We start from the raw sequence: 19,207 nt of genomic DNA on the forward strand, positions 1-19,207 counted from the left end.
TGATGTAGGGAGGAGAAAATGTAATGAATTGCTGAAAAGGTGAGTGACTTGCCAAGGTATGTAATCTAGTTGAAAGCTTCCAAAAATAGAATACATTTTCTTGTATCTAATAAAATAGCATGACAGTGGATCAAATAAGCTAGTAGCTGTTCATGCAGCATTGTTCTTAAACTGTGTATATTGCAGTGTTTTTTTTTAAATAGTCTTCATTTGGTTAAAAGCTTGTTGCATAAACCTGTTACTGTTACCTAGTTTAATCATTGGTGTCCTTTTTTCTGTAGTGTAGATGCTGCACCATAATTGCCTTTCTGACCATTGGCAATGAATCACAATGGCTATGCAAGTCATTCTTTTTAGTTGCAAGGGTGGGGAGAAGGTTGTAGTTGCCATTGTAATCTTGGTATAGGTTGTTCACTGCAGCTAACTAAACACATCTAAGGTGAGAGTTTTCTGCCATTGTAAACACCAGCACTTAACCACCACCCCCTCCCATGTCTTGCCTGCTTTAGGTAAATCAGAACCATTTTTCCTTGAATTGAGCATTAGTTAAAAGTATACATAAGATGCAAATTTAACATGCTTTTTTTGGGATGCATTGCACAGCTGAGCTGTAAAAGTTCAGCTTATTAGCCACTTCAGTGGCTGCTTTTTTAATATTTCAGCATTTTGAATGTTAATTTAGCTTGATGGTGAATACTGTCATAATAAAGACATTTGTGTGCAGGATCAAGAAGGGAAGCCAAAGAAAGCTAATATCCACAATAATAATGATGGCACCTACAAAGTTTCCTACATACCAGACAAGGCTGGACGTTACACCATTGTAATCAAATACGGAGGTGATGAGATCCCAGCATCTCCTTACCGAATCCGTGCAGCAGCTACTGGTGATGCCAGCAAGTGTACAGTGTCAGGTATATGACGGATTTGTTTACTTTTTGTATAATGAGACTTGTAAAAATCCTTTTTTTGAGGGAATGCTTGATTATTGCAGTAAGTGGGTGGATTCATGGTGGTAGAAACATTGGTTACTGGTGATTTTGGTTTGAGCTCTTGCATATAATTGTGTAAATAATGGCAGTTTGCTTTGGTGGAGAAGCCAGCAGCATTGGAGTAGAATTGGGAACAAAAGCACATTTTATTTCTGAACAATACATTTTGCTAGATCACTTGACTGTCATGCTGTAATGAATAAATACTGGATTATGACACAGCCACCACCTACAAGTGACCCTTCAAGCAGCTTGCCATCCTGACATGGCACCATGTCACAATTCCTTCACTGTCACTAGATCAAAAACCTGGCTGTCCCTCTAACTGCACTGTGGGTGTACCTTACCTGCACGAGATTTTTAAAGGCAGCTCGCCACCTCAATGGCAGTCAGGGATGGGCAACAAATGTTGGTATTGTCAATGACATTGACATCCTGTGAGAATTATTAAAAAAACTGATATTTACAGATTTACCATCTTGGACAACTCATTGTCCATTTGAATTAAGCAATGCAAATTAAGCATTAAATTCCCAATTTGCTGCTTTTATTGAATTTGAATTACATGACTGATTTAATTTGAAGCGAACTCACAGATTGCATAGTAATGCTTTAATTTTCCATATCTAAGGTTCTGGCCTTGGGCCCACCGTTCAGCTGGGAGAAGAACTGGGAATGAAGGTAGATGCGAAAACTGCAGGCAAGGGCAAAGTCACCTGCACAATCTGCACCCCTGATGGGACTGAAGTGGAGGCAGATGTTATTGAAAATGATGATGGAACTTATAACATCTTCTATACAGCACCTGAAAAAGGAACCTATATTGTTTATGTCCGCTTTGGAGGAGTGGATGTTGCCAACAGCCCATTCAGTGTAGTGGTGAGCCTCCTCTTATTTGGTGTCTTTTTAATTATGGAAGATGAAACATCTGTACTATTTTGGAGTATGTCCAGAATTACAATTACTGAATTGTCCAAGGAAATCAATCCCCTTTCATACTTATCACTCCCCTCTTTTAATTTATTCATGGTCAAGTTTGTTATCTGCAGATTTATCCTATTTCTTTGTTACGTTTCTTAATCTAACACAATCGACTGAGCTGCAGGAGATCAAGTTATTTTAAATCAACTTGAATATGTTGTACAGCTACAAACTAAGTGTAAATGGAGCAGTATTTGAAAAGTAGAAAACATTCTTGTAATTATTGACCCCTGCTCTCAACTCTTACTGACCAAAGCCTAATTAACGTTTAGCACGTTAGCTGTCAAACATAGAAGACCTGTTGACTTTCAACTTGATAACTAGCCCATCCAACAATCTAATAGATCAAAACTAACCCAAACGTGCACTTCAATATTGCAGAATCCCAAAGCAAAATGTGTTATAGCAGGATGCTTTTCAGTAAAACTGTGCAATCCTCACCTCTCCTTGCAAAATTGCGCATCCCCTTGCTCACTGTGAATATTGAACATGGGAGGCTTTGTGATCTATATTCCTAGTTTTTGAATATGCAGAAAAAAGCCTTAAATTAATTTTGAATTGCCCCATCCCAAACTTTTTTACCTTTTCAGTCCAAATTGAATACAGCATTGACTGAAGGATAATTTATCATGCATGTTTGTATACTGGACTCTCATGTTAAATTTGAAACAGCAAGTTTTTATTTTGACTTTGTCCATTAGTATTGAAATTTCCATTCTCTACAATACACATGTAGGTCTCCTGACCATGAAGTATTTGCAGAAAAGCTTGAAGTTGAGTTCTTGCTACATGCCAAGCACTAAACCCACAAATCCTATCATCAACCTCTATTATACTAAATTTAAATAGGTGTCCAAAGATTTTGGGAAAACTGTGGTCATTGCCTCTGCTATGTGTACTCCACCCTTTTTTTGTGTGTTCTGGAATGAATGCCAGCTGAGCTTTGACTTTTCTCCCCCACTTCTTGCCTCCATTAACTTTGTGTTCAAATGGAATCTATATTTACCTCCAGTAGTGCTGCTTCCATATCCACCTAAGATGCTTCTGCAGTCTCTTTCAGATCCCTCATGGACTGAAACCAAATAACCTGTACCATTCTGACACACTACACAGTGGACTCCCTTACCTAGAGTTTGGTTTTTTGGCTACTATTAAAAGCCTTCACTGTTTATCAGCCTGGGCATATTTTATCTTTTATTTTGTTCTGGTTTCTTCATTATTGTTGATCTAATTTATCTCTATTTTGTGTACCAAAAAAATCAGTGAACTCCAACTGCTGTTCTCTCCAGGTTGGGAGATATATTTACTTCATTGAGCTTATATTTAAATCTTTAGCACTATTGATCTGCTGATTTGGTTTCTTTTGTTAACCAATTAACTACTTTTTTTGAATTGTGTTTCTGACCACTCCTGCAGACCTGTTTACACTTTATGGTCTGGGTGTGTTTCTTTACTTCATCCTGCCCACTTATTGCTATATTGATCCTAACTTTCTCTCAGTGGCCATTTTATAAGTATGAAGAACCATTGGAGTTCTTCAATCTTAAATGGAAAGCACTTGTCTATTTCTTGGCACTTGACTTATTTTCAAATGTTGTGTGCTATCTGCATCTAAAGCTTAATCCTGTGGGTGGCTGTTTGTGATTAGTAAATTGGCTGTATTTTCTCTCCCAATTGTTTTGTAGTTTGGTAGAATGATTAGAGGGGAGGAGAATTTTTTTTCATCCAGAGTGATAGGGGTGTGGAGATCACTGCCTGAAAGGGTGGTAGAAGCAGCAAACTTTAGCACATTTCAAATGCACAGCCAAGGTTTAAATGCCTTGGGCTATAGGCCAAGAGTTGGAATGTGGAATTATGCCTGATAACAGGCACATTAGGCCAAATGCACCCTGCCCTTTGCTGTAATTTCAAGGATTCTGAATGTGAGGTGTTCAAAATGTACAAGGTGGGAGGTTTCAGAAATTCCTTCCATGACCAGAACTTGCTAGTTCAAATGTCATCATTTGGTAAATATTAACAGATGCAAGACCAAAAAAAGTAGTGACTGCAAGTACTAGTTTGCACAAGATTTTTAATACCTAGAATATATCTCCTGGCATTACTGAATGATTTGGGAGATGTATTGTTTTACACTTCACAAATAACATTGTCATTGCCATTGCAGAAGTAAATGTCCTGCTTTTAGGAAGTGTGATATGAAGTTAATATGAATAATAGTTGGCCTTTTAGATTTGGGTACTGATACTTCTTTAAAAACTGGCAACTGGTTGAATTATTCCGTAACCAAATTTAAATGTATTGCTCCACAAAGAATTTGCCAATGTAGTGTTTGGTCTAAACACCTAAATTGAACAATTTAAGTTAATATTCAAATGTGCTTTGTGACAAAGAACTAACTTGCTATTTACCATTCACTCACTAGGCCACAGATGAAGTTCCAATAGTGCCACAGCAGCTGGTACAGCAGCAGCAGCAATCTCTAAATGCATATCCCCCTGGCTTCCAACCCTGGGTACAGATTTTAATACACTTAACTTTCTATTCCTCTCCTGTTTTCTTCCAAAGCTCGTGTTCACAGCTAACTGGGATCTGGCATCTGGACTACTTGATCTCCTCTTTCTATCCAATTTTTAGCTGCTGTGAATTTTACTTTCATTAGCTGATGGATGTTAAACACTCTTACAGGTGAATGCAGTGTTTGCGGTTTACTCCTATTTTATCGGGGACTTCAAGTTTTGGGTGCCCAGGATATTTCAATGTTTTGTAATTGCAGTCCCTAGTATTTGTGGCAGGCTGGTTGGTGAAATGTGATTTGCCTGTTGTGTTGGGCAGTTTAAAACTAACAGCAGTTAAAGTTCATCACATTTACAAGGAAACTGCACCTTAAGGTGCAAACCTCTGAATTCAATTCAATTCAGTTCAATTCAATTCAATAGAAGTCTGACCACGAAACCACTGCATGTCGTGAAAACCTGTCTGGTTCACTTGTTTCCTTGGAAGGAAACCTGCTGTCCTCACCTGGTCTCACCTACATATGACTCCAGATCTGCAGTAATGTGATTGACTCTTAAATGCCCTCTGAAATGACCCAGCAAGTCACTCTGTATCAAACCAGTAAAAAGGAATGAAATCAGACCCACTGGCAGAACAGACCAGCAGAGGTAGCTGGGTTTAATAAAATCTCAAAACCCACCAACAATTTATTGAATAAAGAGGCACATAATGCTTGTTAATTGAGATTGCAGTTTGATACTTTACTTTGTATCTCGCTTGCTGCTTTGCGGTTCTTTTCCAGGCACAAGTCAACAGGAATCTTCTGAATGAATTAACGTCTTGCAATTCGACTGGGCATCCAAGAGGTGCTGTGGGCCATCAGAATTTTCTAACACAATCTGTAACCTCATGGCCCAGCATTTCCCCATTCTACCATTACTACCAAATCAGGGTATCAACCCTGGTTCAATGAAGAGCGTATGCCAGGAGCAGCACCAGGCATACTAAAATGAGGTGTCAACCTGGCAAAGCTAAATAAGACTGGTGTGCCAAACAGCTTAAGCAGGAAGTGATAGTGAAGTGATTCCACAACCAACAGATTGAATCTAAACTCTGCAGTCCTGCCACATCCAGATGTGGACAATTAAGTAACTTGTTAGAGGAGGACGCTCCACAAATATCCCCAAACTCAATGATGGAGGAGACCAGCATATCGGTGTAAAAGATAAAGCTGAAGCATTTGCTACAATGTTCAGCCAGGAGTGCCAAGTGGATGATCCATCTTGGCCTCCTCCAGAGGTCCCCAGCATCAACTATGCCCATCTTCAGCCAATTCTATTCACTCCATGATATCAAGAAACAGCTGAAGGCATGGATATTGCAAAGGCTATGGGCCCTGGACAAATGTTCCAGCAATAATACTGAAAACTTGTGCTTCAGAACTTGCCATGTCCTGAGCCAAGCTGTTTCAGTACATCAATTGCTCATTCCTGCCCTGTATACAAAGCAGGACAAATCCAAGCCGGCCGATTTTACTGCTCCATCGGTGAACTCTCAATCATCAGTAAAGTGATGGATGGGGTCGTCGACAGTGCTATCAAGTGGCACTTGCTTAGCAAAAACCTGTTCACTGATGCTTGGCTTGGGTTCTGCCAGGGCCACTCAGCTTCTGACCCCGTTGCAGCCTTCGCTCAAACATGGACAAAAGAGATGAACTCGTGAGGTGAGAATGATTGCCCCTGACTTCAAGGATACCCTAGCAAAACGAGTCAATGGGAATTGGGGGGTATACTCTCTGCTGGTTGGAGTCATATCTAGTGCAAAGGAAGATGGTTGTAGTTCTTGGTGGTCAATCATCTCCATTCCAGGGTGTCACTGCAGGAGTTCAGGGTAGTGTCCTAGGCTCAACTATCTTTTAGCTGATAAAAACAAAAAACTGCAGATGCTGGAAATCCAAAACAAAAACAGAATTATCTGGAAAAACTCAGCAGGTCTGGCAGCATCGGCGGAGAAGAAAAGGGTTGACGTTTTGAGTCCTCATGACCCTTCGACAGTGCCCCCCTCCCGCCCCGATCCTGCCAACCAGCACCACCAAGTGGCAAGTTTATAAATGACTTAGAAAATAGTTTGCACCTTTGGCCAATTTTTCAACATGGGTATTTTTATACAGTGGGGACTGTTTCAATTTTCCTCCTGTGCAGCTCATAAACCTTTGTCAGCTGAAATATGGATTGAGTGGGAAGAAATGGGCCAGAGAATTCTCATTACTTGCATGAAGTGAATAAATCAATAACACTTTTTGTTAGGTATTTCTAAAATATAACATTGAGCCTGATTATGATGACTTGATGTTGGAAAATGAATGTTCCCCAAGAGTGAAGCAACATCTGGTCATTCACAATTTAGCAGCCGAAAGGAATGACCGCTGGGCTCCTTGAAGGCTTTGTAAATAAGTGTTGTCAGCCTTTGGGACTTTTGCCAGCTGCCTTACCCCAACACTAGTTATTTTAATGCTGGTATCCTAGGACCGTAGAATGCAAACTGTAATCAGAGGTTTGAAAGTAAGTTTCTTAATTAAACATATAATCTGAAATATTACAAACATTGAGATTTTGATGTGTTGTGGATATTATTCCAAATGATGTATTTATAGGGGTTACATTAAGTTGGCATACATGTTACCAACATTTTTCAGTTCTATTTTTATCTAACCTAGGCATTTGTTGCCACTCCTGAATGGTATAAACAAAGAACAGTTAAGGAGGCAGTGATGTAGTATTATTGTCACTGGACTGGTGACCTGGGACCTGAGTTCTAATCCTGCCATGGCAGATGGTGCAATTTGAAATAGACTTAATTCCAGATTTTTATTATCTAATGACCATGAAACCATTGCTTAAAAACCCATCTGGTTCACTAATCTGCTGTCCTTACCTGGCCTACATGTGACTCCAGATCTGCAATAATGTGGTTGACTCTTATTTTGAACAAGGGCAGTTAGGGATGGGCAATAAATGCTGGCCTTGGCAGCGATACCCACATACATGAACAAGTAAAACAAAAAACCCCATCACTGTTAACACTAATATTTAACAGTTCAGTTATTACTCATGTTTATCTAAAATTAAACCTGCAAGCTACACGTGCTCTACCTGCTTGGACATTGTTGCAGAATCTCTGGTTATTTTGTGAATAATTATAAATTTGAAATGTTATCATTTTTATAATACTGGAGTAGCAAACAGTTTAAAAAGTGCTTATTTCTGCTATGGCACCTTTGTGGTGTATTTTAAGATGTGCAATTTCATTATCTAAATTTAGTTTTGATGTAAGAATTTGATTCCTGTGAAAATGGAAAACTAAATTGTTTTAAGATAAATAATTACAATGCAGTTTAAAAAATCCCTCAACTCACCAATTTACTGAACAAATTGACACATAATTGCTTGTTAATTGAGATTGCACTTTGATCCTTTACTTTGTCTCTGCTGCATTTACTGTTCTTTCCAGGCACAAGAACTCTCTAAACGGATTGACATCTTGAGCTCGTGTTGATTTTTCTCTGTTGTACACTGTTGTTGAGATTTCATGTCTGTAAATAGCTGATAATTAACTATCCTTTTAAAAAGAACAAACCTCTTGTTACAGCTAACTTTTTAGTCCAGTTGGAGCTGAGCTGTAGAGCAGTGAAGGCAGCCCTACTCATGTACTAATATTTGGAGGCCATTATCTGCCTCTTGGTGCTTCAGATTTAATTGCAATTCAAATGACTAATGGGAGAATTCTGGCATTGTGAATGCTTGATATTAATTTCTGTGAATCACTCATTTCAGTTAAAAACAATGTACCTTCTGTTTCAGAAACTGAAATAAAATGGCATTTTTTTTTTCTCCAAGACTGCATAGTAAACTTAATTTTGTGAACAACTTTTTTTTTCTTTCATGGGATATGGGCATCACTGGCTAGACCAGCATTTTCTTTTATTGCCCTTGACTTTGACTTGGCAATGTAAGTTTGAAATTACTTTTCATCCTGTTCCCAAGGTTCTTGATGGAGCCTATACACCAGTTGATGGAATGGATGGCCTGGGCTTGAAACCTTTTGATGTTGTCATTCCTTTTGCTCTCAGGACAGGGAACATCACAGGTAAGATCTGCCATATATAATGGAAAATAAGGTCTCTTATTGGGTGTTTTGTGGTTGAAATATTTAGTGCAAAAATGTTGTGATCAAGAATGATTTTTAAATTTTATTTTTCCTTTTTGTTGCAAGTGCATGTTGCTGTTTATGGCCGAAATGATTTTGCCCCCTGCTTTACAATAACTTGTAAAAATGCATTTTGTACTTGGGCTTTGCCTCTGCAGAATTAAGAGCTCAGCAATATTTTAACATTCAAGTGGAACTAGTTTTCACTTCAAGACCTGTAGAGTGAGATCTGTGCCTTGCTTATGTGCCTGTCATTGATCCTCCAGACACTGTCTTGAGCAACTTAAGTTTACCATTCTTTTCTGTTTTTCAATCTGGTGGTTATAGCTCTTTTTTTTAGGCTTGTTGAGCTCATAAGTAATTTGGAAATACAATTTGGTTGTGTAGGACTGGCTCCTGTAATATAGCTGATAATGAAATTGCACAGATTCCTGTTGCCAATGTATTGGATTGGCAAGGCCGTAAGAATATGGTGTTTTAGCCTTCAAGCCTTTTGTGCTGTTGTGATATAAAGATGAGGCCACTCAAGCCTGAGTTTCCAGTAAGCACAGGTTTTATTCAGGAATATGCTGGGAGGACACAGCCTGGTTCTAGAGTGTGTGTGTCTCTCTGATACAAAGGCTGCATAGCATATTTATATCTTTTAGATATCACATTTCACGAGACTACTGTTTTAATGCAACCTCCAGTTACATAGCTGAGCAAAATTATTCAGGCTGCAGGTGTCTCTATCTCACTGGGAGGCTGAGAAATGCCTTGGTTCTAACACCCTTAAGCTTGTGCTCTTATTCCCCTAACATTATTTATCCATCCTGTGAAGGTCATTAAATTTTATGACTTGATTGTTAGTTGTCATATCCAACATGTTGGCTATATTTCCCATCATGCTTAGAGCTCTAATAGCGGTATTTGTCTATTTTAAAGCTATTAATACATGTCCATCCTAATCCATTGCCCCACTTCATAGCCTTCAAACCTCACTCAATATCTCTTAATACCTTGGGTTAACAAAAATCAATTGACCTCAGATTAGTTTTAACAATTTACTGTGCATCAATTTTCATCAATGGGGAGAGTTCAGAATTTCTACCACCCTTCTCTTTTATGTAGAAGTATTTCCCAGTTTCACTCCTGAAACATTCAGCTTTAAGTTTTAGACTCTGGGGAGCCTAGGACTAGAACAACCAGTTCTCCCCTCTCTACCTTATCTTCCCCTTGTATGAATATTCATTTGGTAGTACAGAGCTTGAGTATTGCTGAAAAAAGAGACATCTAAACTTTTCATCTTGTACTTGTCAGGACATCCAAGAATGTCAATATAAGGGGAAAACAATTTTATACTGTATGGGAAGGGAATGCTGATTGGCTGGCAAGTGAAGAATGCACCAGTAATGGTGACTGAAAGTTAACTGCCAAGCATTGTTTAAAATTTAAACCTGACAGCTTTGCCCTGATTGGTCAAGGCATTGCCTTGGAATGAGTCTGTGAATGGCTGTCACTTACAAAATAAGTGATAGCTACTTGCGGACTCATTGGTCAAGGCAAAGCCTCAAGGAATCAGCGTCAAGCTGTCTGGTTTAAATTTTAAACAATGCTTGGCAGATAACTGTCAGTCACCATTGCTGGTGCATTCTCCATGACAATGCCACTTGCCAGCCAATCAGCATTCCTTTCACATACAGTATAAATTGTTGTTTTCCCCTTATTGGTATTCCTGAAGTGTCTGAGTACAAGACAAAAGGCTTAGGTCCTTTTTTTCCAGCAATTCCCATCTGTCTTAAACTTGGATTCAGATTGCCCCTTGACCTTTTTGAGATTCCAGGAAATACAACCCTACTTCTACTAATTCAACCCTTGCAGCTTAGTTATCATTCTGGTAAATTTTATTCTGCACTACCTCTGTGGCTAATACATCCTTAAGGGATGGTACCCAGAACTGCTCACAGTCTCCCAGGTGTAGTTTTATTCGGACTTTGTATAACTAGCATAACCGCTACTACTTTGTTCTTTTGGGTATCTTCTGTGCCTGTTCAGGACATGTTAAACTATGTACCTGGAGTTGCACTGTTTTCAATTTTCTATTTGGAAAGTAACTCATTCTACCCTTTATCAGGTCCAAAGTGCATGATCTCGTGTTTGTTTACATTGAAATCCATTTGATACGGTTTATCTGTTCACGAAATCTTCCAAAATATCTCTGCAATGTTACACATCTGGTAATATTGCTTATGTCACCTACCTTTGTCATTTGCAAGCTTGGGTCTGGTTTTCTATCATATCATCCAAGTCATTTAATTAATGAATAACACCCTAGTGCAGTTCCTTGTGGGACACCATTTGGTTGTTTTCTGCCCATTTAGGGTAGTGATAATCTCCTTCCACTTGGCCAATTTCCAAACCAGGTCAGTGATTTGCCTTTGGTTCCAAACTTCATCTTTAACTAACGATCTCTTGAGGGATGCGTCAGGTGCCTTCTGGGAGCCCATATAAATCCTCCAACATTCCACTGTCTATTGAAATTTTGAACAGTTATTTTGCGAACTTGATTAATTTAGTATGACCAAAAGCTTTAGAAATCCAAGCTCCCCTCTAATCAGTTGAAATTTTTCAAGGTGTCCAATCACCACTATCCTTATTTATAGGCTCTAAGAATATGTCAGTGACACGTTGGGCTAATCTCTGATTCTCCTTTAAATAGCAGATTGACGAACAATTTTCCGATCTAAAGGAACTAAGTTGAGAACTTTGCAAATGTCCCAACTAAATCTTCGTGTTCTCAACTTCCTTTTAAGAGATCCCCTGTAGCTGGTATGAAAATCATATGCCTACAGCCAGCTTTATTCTTGCATTTTCACATTACAGGAAGGCAAACCTTTGAAAGTATTTTGGTGATGCCTAATTGCTGGCAAGTTGAGAACTTTGAAATAGCTTGGTGAGGAATAAGTAATATTTTAGTAGCTTGATTCTATTACTCAGTAGTTAGCCAAGATGCAGGACCAAGTGTTAAGATTTCAGAGGCAGTAGTAATCTAAATATTAGAGTTACTGGACACAGTATTTTTAGTAGTAATGAAAAGGGAGCTATGGTTACAGTACTAGTATTGGTACAATGTGGGTGCAGGGTGGAAAAGCTCACCAGCTTGATGTTTTTTGGTTCCTTTTTTGTAAACCTCGAGCCAAAAAATGGTAATACAAGGTGGGATTTGATTCCTGCGTAAACGCATAGAACTGGTGGGTGTAATTTGATCTTTTATTGCCTGCTGTTATTACCTAGATCAAGTCTTCAAAATCATAAATAACTTTTCCATCATTCAAAGATGAAGTTTGATGCTTTTATTTTGTTTACTTGCAATTTGTTTAACGTGCATTCTACAATTAGCAGTTATCTTGTATTTGACTAGTTGTATATAATTTATTATATAGGTGAAGTTCACATGCCTTCAAAAAAAACTGCTAAGCCTGAAATCATTGATAATAAGGATGGCACCGTGACTGTCAAATATGCTCCAACTGAGGCTGGACTACATGAGATGCACATCAAATACAATGGCAGTCACATTCCAGGTATCCATTCTTTCTACATCTGTTCAGAACATGTTTTCTTGCGTATAATTCAAATTTCACTTGCATAGAAGAAATGTTGTGCCTATCAATATTTGGACACATGCCCAAGAATAAAAGTTCCAAGTTAAATTTCAGATGACCAAGTGTTCAAAATAAAACTAGCCTCCATTAAGACTTTGGATGTCATGGGTTTTGATCTTGTCTAATCCATCCTGAAATGAGGGCTAAGATTGTATAGAGGACTTAACGTAGCTGATTGATAAATGGATTTTTCTTCATTCAGCACTGTAACTTGTCTGAGCAAAAATACTACATTTAAAACCATCCAATTAACTACCAAGCTAAATCCATTTGAACTCAACAGAATGGTATAGGGGTGGATCAAATCTAAACTAAGCTGATTCTGTTCATATACTGCATTTAACTTGACTGTATCTTAGCTGGTAGATTTGTTATCCTTCAATGTTTTGTAATGCTGCCTTTAAAGGGGCCAGCTCTAATTTCACTCAATATTCAGATACATTGTGTCATGTATTTGATTTTACTTTCAGAGAGTCCACTACAGTTCTTTGTGAATTATGAAGGTGGTGGACATGTGTCAGCATATGGCCCAGGTCTTGTCTATGGTGTCGTCAACAAACCAGCTACTTTTACAATTGTAACTGAAGATGCTGGAGAAGGTGAGCATCAAACTCTTAACTGTGTAAAAAAAAAAAAAGAAAAAAAACTTAAACCGCAGTTATAGAATTAAATGTGAATGCTGATTGAGTTGGCAATGAAACTGCTGATGGTCTTTAATCTTAAATGTTTCAGTTTGTCCAACTGTATCAATTCATGTAATAACTTTTAACAAATATAACTGATTTGTGAGGTCACTTTTTGGTGCAATGATTGCATTTTAAGTAAACCAGTTCCTAGGGCATTCTGGCACGAATTTGGAGATAGTAACTTGAACTACCACCTGATTTTCTACTATATTTTTAAGTTCTGTCTAGTATAATGCATTAATTTATCAATATGGACTTATTAGTCAACAGTAATGTTTCCTCCCACAAGAAATGGAGTGCAGATGCTAAAGCAGATTTGCTTTCTTCACGATCAGCCCGAGTGTTCTAAATATAGTAAAAAAGTGATATATATTGTTCGTTTTTCCCCCTATCACACAGGAGGTCTGGACTTGGCCATTGAGGGACCTTCCAAGGCAGAAATCAATTGTGTAGATAACAAAGATGGTACCTGTACAGTCTCTTACCTCCCAACCCTGCCAGGTGATTATAGTATCCTTGTCAAGTACAATGAAAAACATATTCCTGGAAGCCCTTTCACTGCCAAAGTTACAGGTAATGAAAAAAATTCTATAATATTACAAGTAGAAAGTTTCAATAGGTGAACCTTTTATACAGTTTCTAATGCTTATGAAATGGACTTAATCTATGATGTGAGCCAAGATTGGTACTGGTATTAATGATGTACTATATTAACACATGATTTGGCAAACTTAGCTGTACAGTAGAGTGATCAGTGACAAGATTACTGTGTAGATAATGGGAAAAGGTTGAATTGTATAAAATTAACATGGAAAATGTATTTAATTGTAATAATTCCTTAAATGGAAAACACATTTTAGGTCTGATTAACTTTTGTGGTTTAGACCCTATTCAAATTCTAACATTGTGGCTTATGGAATTCACCAACTACAATTAGATCATTCCTGACTCGATGATGACTGTCAGCTACTTTGCAAATCTAAGGCTATCCTGTTTATATACTATAATTCTGCTCAAAGCCAATTAATATGAGTGTGACTGACTGACTGATTTAGAAGTAATAGAAAATTTACAACACAGAATGAAGCCACTTGGCTCATTATGTCCATATCAATCAAGAGCTCCTCTGCCCAATCCCACCCGCCTGCATTCAGTCTGTAGCCCTGCAGGTCACGGCTCGTCAAGTCGACATCCAAGTACTTTAAATGTGGTGAATATTTCTGCCTTTGCCTCGACCACCTTTTTTTCAGGCACTGAGTTCCAAGTTTCCCTCATCTCATACTCAATTCGCCCATCCTTTTTTTTTTGTTAATTTACTGCTTTGAGCAAATTGCTGACTTTTTCCCCAATCGGTGATCCATCCATCAAGCTTCATTTACCAGCTTTCCCCCACTTGTTGCTCTGATTTACCTGGTGGTGAGTTTGCTCTCATCCTTTTGCTAGAATGCCTTTTCCTTTAACTCCTCCCTTTGTGTCAAATTAGAGATGATCTATCTTCACCCCTCTTGACTGCACTTCCTTTCCTTTCCCTCTCTTTTTTCTCCCCCACCCCCTGCCAATTATCTTGTAGATCTTTCTCCTTAACAGTCTAACTCTGAATCATCCTCATCCCCATTGAACTTTATCTGCATGGGGCCTTCAACGTTCCTGAGCCATCCTCTGCCCTCAGCCTGCTCTCTCTTTCAGCTGGGTGAAGTACTGGATGGTGAACTTCACCAGATCAGAGGGCTGGTGTTGGAACGCCTCCATTGTATAACCCTGCAGTAGGTCTTTATATAAATATAAAAACTATATTACTGAATAGTCAAAACAATGCCTCCACAATACTGCCACACACCCACCAGCTGATACCCCTTTCCAGTTAAACCAGTAAAGATATGATGTCTTCCCAATTTGTCACTCATCCTTCTGCATTTATCTTTATTAAAGCACAACTATACCATCTGAGGAAGGATTTTTTTACTGATTCATGAATTTGTTCAATTGTTCTTATATAGCAATTTTATTTATTCCCCATGCCCCTCTCCCAGTTCATCCTCAGGATCATGTGTGCTGTCTTGCTCCTGGTTTGGGACTCCTATTATGTACAGCTTTTAGGAAATTACTTGTCCGTTTTAGCCTGATTTTTTTTTTTCCCCTCAAGATTTGATTCCATTTTGTCCTGGTACAATATAAGCCAATTTTTTTAAAGGCTGAAGTTCATATTTGCACTAGTGATGTTTTCTGCCTTGCTGTAATATCTTTCTCAATAAAAGTTGGAAATGGAGCAAATTCTATAAATAAACTAGCTTTGCAATAGCCTAATTTATATGATGTAAATGATTGTCGAACAATTCACGTAAAGTAAGCTATCCCTCCAAGAAGTAAGTGATTTTAAAGTATCTCTAAGGAATGTGGGAAAGAAAATCTACTACACCTATTAGAAAATACTAACATTTTTATCACTTAGTCATTTTATGTTGAAGCAGGTCATGGTCTGGATTTTGTGGTGGTAATGACAGGGAGACTCAGCATTCATTACTCTACTGTAGCAGACACAAATTTCCGGAGACTGCACATACAAAGAATAATGTGAAAATCTAGAAGTTGCTATCAGCAATTTCTATTCTTCTGCAGAGGGTGCGCTGCTGAGGACTTATCGTCTTCCCTCCCCCACCCCCACCAAGACTATAATCAATGCAAAACATTTGAACTGACGAGAGCTCCTGCTGTTACATTGCTGGTCTCAGTTTAAATACCCCCTTGTGTTTTTTTAAAAAAAAATTGGTGTTTAGCAATATGCTAAGACCCTCATTAGGCCTGAAAAGTTAATTATTTTTATGAATACCAACTTAATTATGATGAAATGCACACTTTCCAACTGGTTAGCACAGCTGAAGAATCTTAACGGAAAAGAAGCTCCGTTCAGTGTCAGAAAAATATCTGAACTAAACTCACTTGGACATTTTCAGATGACAGCAGACGAAGATCACAAGTTAAGGTTGGTTCAGCTGCTGACATCTCCCTGGACATCAATGAAAGTGACCTTAGTTTGCTATCTGCCAGCATTAAATCCCCATCTGGCCAAGATGAGCCATGTCTGCTGAAGAGACTGTCAAACAACCACATTGGTAAGTGCCAAAAGTTTGTGCCTCGACATTAATCAGGATAATCAAACATTTAAAAATACTTGTGCAACTTTTCAATTTCGTTTTGAATTGAATAGTAAATTGAAATACACCATGGCTATATAAATATAAAATCTTCTAAATTCTGTACCAAGCTGTTTTTTTTTTGTTTTCTCCATAAGAATGCTGAATCTAATTTCTCAGTTCTTCTTGGGCATGGAATTTAATAGCATAACTATAACTAACTAACTATTTACAACACATACACAGAATAGCATTATTCTAATATTCTGGGGATATTTTATTTCCCCAAATGTAAAGGGTGGCGTGGGGGGGAAATGGACTTTGAGACAGGAGGAGCTATTGGGGGAGGTGTTGTAAGAAGGATATTTACAGAAGGAAATAGCTGTGGTGTGTTATGAAAGTTTTAAACGAGGACAGGTTGCTGCATAGGTACACCTGGCAATAGTGGGGCTCCATGGGACTAGCAGGAGGGAGACGAATGCACAAAAGTTGAGTCAAACAGTTTGGGCATTGGAGGATTTGTGGTGCAGGAGTGATGGAGAGGGATTTTTCTAGATTATTACATTTTTGAATTGACCATATTCTTTGACCAATAGGTATCTCCTTTATCCCACGGGAAGTAGGTGAACATCTTGTCAGCATAAAGAAAAATGGTAGGCATGTGGCAAATAGTCCGATTGCCATTATGGTTGGCCAGTCTGAAATTGGAGATGCCAACAGGGTTAAGGTCTCTGGACAAGGTTTGACGACAGGGCGTACATTTGAAATGTCCAACTTCATTGTGGACACACGCGATGCAGGTAAGAGGCCGTTGCAAATCCATGCTTCTGAGAACACATGATTGTTGTAGTAAGAATCTTGCAGTGAGGAAACACCATTAAAATCATATCTGACTAAAAACAATGTCTAATCCCCACTCTTCCATGAGCTCCTATTGCCTTACAAGTGTCCATTATGTGTCTCTGTGGAACAGACAAATTCTTAAACGTTTCTATTCCATGGAGAAAACGAGTTGCCTTGATCTGGGAAGTGCTGTATATGCACCATTTTAGTAAGTGACTGGTGCAATAAATGTACCCTTTAAAGTAGCTAAATATTTCAATAACATTTTATGCAGAAACTTGTAGGCTTGATGGGCCATCAATCCCTTCCCTACCGGAAAGTTCCTATGTTGTTATTCCATTGACTAAAACATGTTAGTAAAATGTGCATTTTGAAAAACAGAAAACCAAAATTGTCTGAATTCTAATTGCTTTTTATGTTTCAGGCTATGGAGGTCTTGCATTATCTATTGAAGGCCCAAGTAAGGTGGATATTAATACAGAAGAGACTGAGGAAGGCACCTGCAAAGTTTTCTACTGTCCAACTGAGCCAGGCACTTACATTATTTACATCAAATTTGCTGACGAACATGTACCAGGTATGACAAGTGCGATGAAAGTACATTTTTTTTTATTTTCTACCGCTTGCAGACAATGAATGTGTAGCCTTTGTTATGACTCACTGGGGATAGTATGTTGCAATATCAAGCCCCATTTCTCCCTGAGCCCTGACAAATGTGAAAAAGCTTGATCAACTGACCTAAGTGTTTAACTTAGGTTAACAATATGAGCACCAGGTTTGTTAACTTGAGTAAGTAACTGTTTATTGAACAAATTGTCTTTAACTAGTGGCAAAAATGAAACCTGAACTGTTAATTTCTAACTCTATAACCTAAACACTATACCCCCTCCAAAGGCACTTGTGATGTAAAGAATTTGATGGGTCGATTTTGATCGATGTCCTTTGATGACACGAGATTGTCTTCCAGCACTTTCAGTCTTTAGTCCACCAGTTGAGCACTTTCCTTTCAATGTCTCTAACAGTGAATTTTCCCATTTGCTTATTGACATGGGTATTCAGAGAGTAGGTTATAGAGATATGAGGAGAAAAAAAAACAGCTAGCTATTAGTGTAGAATTACTGGATCTTCCACAAGCAGAGAGAGGTCTTGGGTCTTTTTCCTTTCAGGCTAGGAATTATTCTGCCCTCTTGCCCGGTCAGGAGCCAATTAAAATGTCAGGCAGTTGCCCTTTAGACCAGAAGCCTCAGCATCATCCTGTCTTTCATGACACACACACTGTTCCAAGACAGCAACGTTGCATATATCCCTCACACTGTTCTAGTAGACATGTCCTTGAAACTGCAGCCATTGTAATTTTAATCCACAGTCCAACAGAAATAAGATATGTTCTTTACATCTTACTCTTGAAAAAAAGGGTTCCTTTTTTTTGTTGTGTTGAAAATGCACTGCTGTAACTTTCCGTAGCAATAATTTGATAGTGCTGCCTGTTGTTACACCAAAAAAGAATCGATGCCAATTGTTGAGCATGTATATAATCAAAAGATGTATTCAAAAGTAAGTAAGTCAGTTCTTATTCTAGGTGTTCAAATCTAGTCCTTGGCTATCTAGTGAAATAGTTGAACTTGGTCTCTTGATGTGATGAACTGAACTCAACTGTGCTTAGTTTGTGGTAATAGTCTTTTGAATGCGTTAACTAGGCCTAAATAGGTTCTATTTGCAAGCCTCAACCCCAGCGTGCCTTTGCTATAGCATCTACATTCTCTTGCTCTGCGTTTGATTGAGAATTAGTGCAGAAAACTAATCTTGAGTTTGTTACTGAATTGTGACTGTAGTACATTGGGCAGGTATTAATCACATAGCTATGATCTAAAGTTATGAAGTGTATTAGTTCTGTGCCCAAATACCTGAGGATAACTCTGAAAACAAGGAGTATTTCAATCTTACTGATTTGAACTGAAGTGTACACACATCTCAGTACTTGTATTTTTAGAGCACTTATATTGGAAGACTGAACCAATGTTGAAACTGCTTGATTAAACCACTTTATCTTCTGGTAGATTACTCTGTGCAATATGTATTGCATAATCTCACATTTTTTTCTACGTTTTGTGGAATTTTTTTTTCAAATCACATTGCAATTTACAGGAGTTCACCAAATTAGAAGATGTGTATGTGCAACTGGACCTATTGTACAGGAGGGTCTTGGGTCCTTTTAACTTTTATAAATGTTT

General features: G+C 38.3%; 1 protein-coding gene across 1 annotated transcript in view; it reads left to right on the forward strand.

Annotated features, from left to right (window-relative positions):
* The window catches only part of LOC121279634 (filamin-B), a 175,024-nt gene that overhangs the window by 129,609 nt on the left and 26,208 nt on the right, over positions 1-19,207 (forward strand). The window contains exons 29-38 of the mRNA XM_041190826.1: positions 725-914; positions 1,624-1,871; positions 4,396-4,485; positions 8,510-8,612; positions 12,095-12,235; positions 12,787-12,915; positions 13,402-13,575; positions 15,954-16,112; positions 16,730-16,933; positions 17,401-17,553. Coding sequence (XP_041046760.1) covers positions 725-914; positions 1,624-1,871; positions 4,396-4,485; positions 8,510-8,612; positions 12,095-12,235; positions 12,787-12,915; positions 13,402-13,575; positions 15,954-16,112; positions 16,730-16,933; positions 17,401-17,553 — 1,591 coding nt within the window. The remainder of the gene's footprint in view (positions 1-724; positions 915-1,623; positions 1,872-4,395; positions 4,486-8,509; positions 8,613-12,094; positions 12,236-12,786; positions 12,916-13,401; positions 13,576-15,953; positions 16,113-16,729; positions 16,934-17,400; positions 17,554-19,207) is intronic.

This window comes from Carcharodon carcharias, chromosome 7 (assembly GCF_017639515.1).
Source record: "Carcharodon carcharias isolate sCarCar2 chromosome 7, sCarCar2.pri, whole genome shotgun sequence".
Taxonomy (NCBI): Eukaryota; Metazoa; Chordata; class Chondrichthyes; order Lamniformes; family Lamnidae; genus Carcharodon; species Carcharodon carcharias.